We start from the raw sequence: 6,000 nt of genomic DNA on the forward strand, positions 1-6,000 counted from the left end.
GAGGAGGGGCCGCTCACTTGCTCAAGTGATTACAGTGTGTGCAGGCCCTGGGAAATGGTCCTGGTAACCTGTGAATGGCAGAGGGTGGCCGCTCACTTGCTCAAGTGATTAGAGTGTGTGTGCGTGAAAGGGTCCTGGGGACCTGTGAATGGCAGAGGAGGGGCCGCTCACTTGCTCAAGTGATGAGAGTGTGTGTGCCCTGGGAAAGGGTGCTGGGGACCTGTGAATGGCAGAGGGGGGGCCGCTCACTTGCTCAAGTGATTAGAGTGTGTGTGCCCTGGGAAAGGGTGCTGGGGACCTGTGAATGGCAGCGAGGGGCCGCTCACTTGCTCAAGTGATTAGAGTGTGTCTACCCTGGGAAAGGGTCCTGGGGACCTGTGAATGGCAGAGGAGGGGCCACTCACTTTCTCAAGGGATTCGAGTGTGTGTGTGCCCTGGGAAAGGGTCCTGGGGACCTGTGAATAGCAGAGGAGGGGCCGCTCACTTGCTCAAGTGATTAGAGTGTGTGCGGGCCCTGGGAAAGGGTCCTGGGGACCTGCGAATGGCAGAGGGGGGGCGCTTACTTGCTCAAGTGATTAGAGTGTGTGTGCCCTGGGAAAGGGTCCTGGGGACCTGTGAATGGCAGAGGAGGGGCCGCTCACTTGCTCAAGTGATTAGAGTGTGTGCGGGCCCTGGGAAAGGGTCCTGGGGACCTGTGAATGGCAGAGGAGGGGCCGCTCACTTGCTCAAGTGATGAGAGTGTGTGTGCCCTGGGAAAGGGTCCTGGGGACCTGTGAATGGCAGAGGTGGGGCCGCTCACTTGCTCAAGTGATTAGCATGTGTGTGTGCCCTGGGAAAGGGCCCTGGGGACCTGTGAATGGCAGAGGAGGGGCCGCTCACTTGCTCAAGTGATGAGAATGTGTGTGTGCCCTGGGAAAGGGTCCTGGGGACCTGTGAATGGCAGAGGAGGGGCCGCTCTCTTCCTCAAGTGATGAGAGTGTGTGTGCCCTGGGAAAGGGTGCTGGGGACCTGTGAATGGCAGAGGAGGGGCCGCTTACTTGCTCAAGTGATTCGAGTGTGTGTGCGCCCTGGGAAAGGGTCCTGGGGGACCTTTGAATGGCAGAGGGGGGCCCACTCACTTGCTCAAATGATTAGATTGTGTGTGCCCTGGGAAAGGGTCCTGGGGACCTGTGAATGGCAGAGGAGGGGCCGCTCACTTTCTCAAGTGATGAGAGTGTGTGTGCCCTGGGAAAGGGTCTCAGTGACCTGTGAATGACAGAGGGGGGGCCGCTCACTTGCTCAAGTGATTAGAGTGTTTCGAGGCCCTGGGAAAGGGTCCTGGGGACCTGTGAATGGCAGAGGAGGGGCCGCTTACTTTCTCAAGGGATTAGAGTGTGTGCGCGCCCTGGGAAAGGGTCCTGGGGGACCTGTGAATGGCAGAGGAGGGGCCGCTCACTTGCTCAAGTGATTAGAGTGTGTGCGGGTCCTGGGAAAGGGTCCTGGAAGCTGTGAATGGCAGAGGAGGGGCCGCTCACTTGCTCAAGTGATGAGAGTGTGTGTGTGCCCTGGGAAAGGGTCCGGGGACCTGTGAATGGCAGAGGGGGGCCGCTCACTTGCTCAAGTGATTAGAGTGTGTGTGCCCTGGGAAAGGGTGCTGGGGACCTGTGAATGGCAGAGGAGGGGCCGCCCACTTGCTGAAGTGATTCGAGTGTGTCTGTGCCCTGGGAAAGGGTCCTGGGGACCTTTGAATGGCAGAGGAGGGCCTGCTCACTTGCTCAAGTGATTAGAGTGTGTGTGGCCTGGGAAAGGGTGCTGGGGACCTGTGAATGGCAGAGGAGGGGCCGCTCACTTGCTCAAGTGATGAGAGTGTGTGTGCCCTGGGAAAGGGTCCTGGGGACCTGTGAATGGCAGAGGACGGGCCGCTTACTTTCTCAAGGGATTGCAGTGTGTGTGTGCCCTGGTGGGAAAGGGTCCTGGGGACCTTTGAATGACAGAGGAGGGCCCGCTCACTTGCTCAAGTGATTAGAGTGTTTGCGGGCCTGGGAAAGGGTCCTGGGAACCTGTGAATGGCAGAGGAGGGGCCGCTCACTTGCTCAAGTGATTACAGTGTGTGCGGGCCCTGGGAAATGGTCCTGGGAACCTGTGAATGACAGAGGGGGGGCCGCTCACTTGCTCAAGTGATTAGAGTGTTTCGAGGCCCTGGGAAATGGTCCTGGGGACCTGTGAATGGCAGAGGAGGGGCCGCTCACTTGCTCAAGTGATGAGAGTGTGTCTACCCTGGGAAAGGGTCCTGGGGACCTGTGAATGGCAGAGGAGGGGCCACTCACTTGCTCAAGGGATTCGAGTGTGTGTGTGCCCTGGGAAAGGGTCCTGGGGACCTGTGAATAGCAGAGGAGGGGCCGCTCACTTTCTCAAGTGATTAGAGTGTGTGCAGGCCCTGGGAAAGGGTCCTGGGGACCTGCGAATGGCAGAGGGGGGGCGCTTACTTGCTCAAGTGATTAGAGTGTGTGTGCCCTGGGAAAGGGTCCTGGGGACCTGTGAATGGCAGAGGAGGGGCCGCTCACTTGCTCAAGTGATTAGAGTGTGTGCGGGCCCTGGGAAAGGGTCCTGGGGACCTGTGAATGGCAGAGGAGGGGCCGCTCACTTGCTCAAGTGATGAGAGTGTGTGTGCCCTGGGAAAGGGTCCTGGGGACCTGTGAATGGCAGAGGTGGGGCCGCTCACTTGCTCAAGTGATTAGCATGTGTGTGTGCCCTGGGAAAGGGCCCTGGGGACCTGTGAATGGCAGAGGAGGGGGCGCTCACTTGCTCAAGTGATGAGAGTGTGTGTGTGCCCTGGGAAAGGGTCCTGGGGACCTGTGAATGGCAGAGGACGGGCCGCTCACTTCCTCAAGTGATTCGAGTGTGTGTGCGCCCTGGGAAAGGGTCCTGGGGGACCTTTGAATGGCAGAGGAGGGCCCACTCACTTGCTCAAATGATTAGATTGTGTGTGCCCTGGGAAAGGGTCCTGGGGACCTGTGAATGGCAGAGGAGGGGGCGCTCACTTTCTCAAGTGATGAGAGTGTGTGTGCCCTGGGAAAGGGTCTCGGTGACCTGTGAATGACAGAGGGGGGGGCCGCTCACTTGCTCAAGTGATTAGAGTGTTTCGCGGGCCCTGGGAAAGGGTCCTGGGGACCTGTGAATGGCAGAGGAGGGGCCGCTTACTTTCTCAAGGGATTAGAGTGTGTGCGCGCCCTGGGAAAGGGTCCTGGGGGACCTGTGAATGGCAGAGGAGGGGCCGCTCACTTGCTCAAGTGATTAGAGTGTCTGCGGGCCCTGGGAAAGGGTCCTGGAAGCTGTGAATGGCAGAGGAGGGGCCGCTCACTTGCTCAAGTGATGAGAGTGTGTGTGCCCTGGGAAAGGGTCCGGGGACCTGTGAATGGCAGAGGAGGGTCCGCTCACTAGCTCAAGTGATTAGAGTGTGTCCGGGCCCTGGGAAAGGGTCCTGGGAACCTGTGAATGGCAGAGGAGGGGCCGCTCACTTGCTCAAGTGATTAGAGTGTGTGTGCCCTGGGAAAGGGTCCTGGGACCTGTGAATGGCAGAGGAGGGGCCGCTCACTTGCTCAAGTGATTAGAGTGTGTCCGGGCCCTGGGAAAGGGTCCTGGGAACCTGAGAATGGCAGAGGGGGGGCCGCTTACTTGCTCAAGTGATTAGAGTGTGTGTGCCCTGGGAAAGGGTCCTGGGACCTGTGAATGGCAGAGGAGGGGCCGCTCACTTGCTCAAGTGATTAGCATGTGTGTGCAGGCCCTGGGAAAGGGTCCTGGGAACCTGTGAATGGCAGAGAGGGGGCCCTCACTTGCTCAAGTGATTAGAATGTGTGTGTCCTGGGAAAGGGTCCTGGGGACCTGTGAATGGCAGAGGAGGGGCCGCTCACTTTCTCAAGTGATGAGAGTGTGTGTGCCCTGGGAAAGGGTCTCGGTGACCTGTGAATGACAGAGGAGGGGCCACTCACTTGCTCAAGTGATTACAGTGTTTCGCGGGCCCTGGGAAAGGGTCCTGGGGACCTGTGAATGGCAGAGGAGGGGCTGCTTACTTTCTCAAGGGATTAGGGTGTGTGTGTGCCCTGGTGGGAAAGGGTCCTGGGGACCTGTGAATGGCAGAGTTGGGGTCGCTCACTTGCTCAAGTGATTACAGTGTGTGCGCGTCCTGGGAAAGGGTCATGGGAACCTGTGAATGGCACAGGGGGGGCCGCTCACTTGCTCAAGTGATTAGAGTGTGTGTGTGCCCTGGGAAAGGGTCCTGGGGACCAGTCAATGGCAGAGGGGGGGCGCTCACTTGCTCAAGTGATTAGAGTGTGTGTGCCCTGGGAAAGGGTGCTGGGGACCTGTGAAAGGCAGAGGAGGGGCCGCTCACTTGCTCAAGTGATACGAGTGTGTGTGTGCCCTGGGAAAGTGTCCTGGGAACCTGTGAATGGCAGAGAGGGGCCGCTCACTTGCTCAAGGGATTAGAGTGTGTGCGTCCCCTGGGAAAGGGTGCCAGGACCTGTGAATGGTAGAGGAGGGGCCGCTCACTAGCTCAAGTGATTAGAGTCTGTGTGCCCTGGGAAAGGGTCCTGGGAACCTGTGAATGGCACAGGGGGGGCCGCTCACTTGCTCAAGTGATTAGAGTGTTTGCGGGCCTGGGAAAGGGTCCTGGGAACCTGTGAATGGCAGAGGAGGGGACGCTCACTTGCTCAAGTGATTAGAGTGTGTGTGTGCCCTTGGAAAGGGCCCTGGGTTCCAGTCATTGGCTTTCCTTTTGTTTTGTTTTTTTGTTGGAAGGGTTAGACTGTGACAAGTGTTGTAACTATTTCTGTGTCCTGCATCCGTAAGTACTTTGATGGCCCTAAAATAGATTGATTGTAAAGCGCTCTGTTGCTTCCCAGCGCTAGTCAGCGCTCAATGAATACCCCAGCAATGAGAATGTGGTGATTAATATCGTAGTAATCAGGTTCGTGGTTGCCCACTTGGGGTACTCGAAGGATGAAGTGTCTAACCCCCCACCCGCATGGCACTGCCCTACTGGCAGCGAGCAGGTGGAACGCGAGCTGTGCACCCGCCGTGCACCCACAGCATTAGGCCGCCCATGCCAGTATATGCCCGAGTACTCGTGCCACTTTCCAGATCTCGTCATCCTGTGCGCAGGGGCTCTCATCATGAGGCAGATGCAAGTACTTACCGCGTATGGCAACATGGCTGCTTCACCTCTGGACCGCCTGCTTCGCTACTCTGCCCCCATAGCGCTTTGAAGTCTCCGCTCCCTCACTTCCCTCCCCTGGAGCTTTTGGACGGGCCTCTGGGGAGCAGCACGGCGATTGGCTGAGCTGCACACTCGGCTGGGAGCAGAGAGAGCGGGTGCTCTTCATTTAGACAGAGAATAATTAACATACACATGACTTCCTGTCTGCAACAGTGCTCCCTGCTTATTACTTTTAAGTGCCCGCCCATACACCATGCTTTCATCGGCAATCATGTGCCCAGGCACGCCCCCACTACCCCCTACCCCCTACCTGTGCCCCTACCTGGAAGCGTCTTCCCTGCCAGCAGCTCCCTGCCTCCGTGCCCATGCTGCCCCCCTGCAGTGCTGGCAGACACGTGCTCTGCCAGTGATCGTGCCAGGCTACCCGAGCCTCCGCTGAAAGCTGCGGTGCCCTGGGATGGCACCAGCTGGCTGCAGCCCCAGGGAAGGTGTGTGCGGCGCTGGGACAGTGAGAAAGAATGCTTAGCATGTGCCAGTCACTGTGTGTAGTGCAAGTCTCACCCCTTACCCCCTCCCGCTCGCCTCCCCCCCCCCCCACGACACACACAGACATGCGGGTGCCATGGGAGGGGCAGGTAGGACGAAGGTTATTCGCTGTGTAATTTCACAAACAGAGAGGAGGGCACATGGCCTTGTGACAGGACCTCCCCCCTGCCCCCAGTCCTACAGGTGCACGCGACGCTCCAGGGCGCGCCCCCTTCTTGGTGGGGTAGGTGGCTCTTTGAAGACCCAAAGGTGCACTCCCC

At 58.6% G+C, this 6,000-nt stretch overlaps 1 protein-coding gene across 3 annotated transcripts in view; it reads right to left on the reverse strand.

The window, feature by feature from the left end:
- Positions 1-5,708, reverse strand: part of FPGS (folylpolyglutamate synthase) — a 669,976-nt gene extending 664,268 nt beyond the window's left edge. Inside the window, exon 1 of one of the 3 annotated variants that reach the window (XM_069609126.1) lies at positions 5,517-5,708. In XM_069609126.1, the coding sequence (XP_069465227.1) occupies positions 5,517-5,561 (45 nt within the window). In that variant the 5' untranslated portion in view covers positions 5,562-5,708. Of the gene's footprint in view, positions 1-5,173; positions 5,297-5,516 lie in introns of those variants that run through there. The other 2 variants (XM_069609123.1, XM_069609125.1) reach the window with 2 other exon arrangements.
- Positions 5,709-6,000: the final 292 nt, after the last annotated feature.

Source organism: Ambystoma mexicanum, chromosome 8 (assembly GCF_040938575.1).
Source record: "Ambystoma mexicanum isolate Mex_15411 chromosome 8, UKY_AmexF1_1, whole genome shotgun sequence".
Taxonomy (NCBI): Eukaryota; Metazoa; Chordata; class Amphibia; order Caudata; family Ambystomatidae; genus Ambystoma; species Ambystoma mexicanum.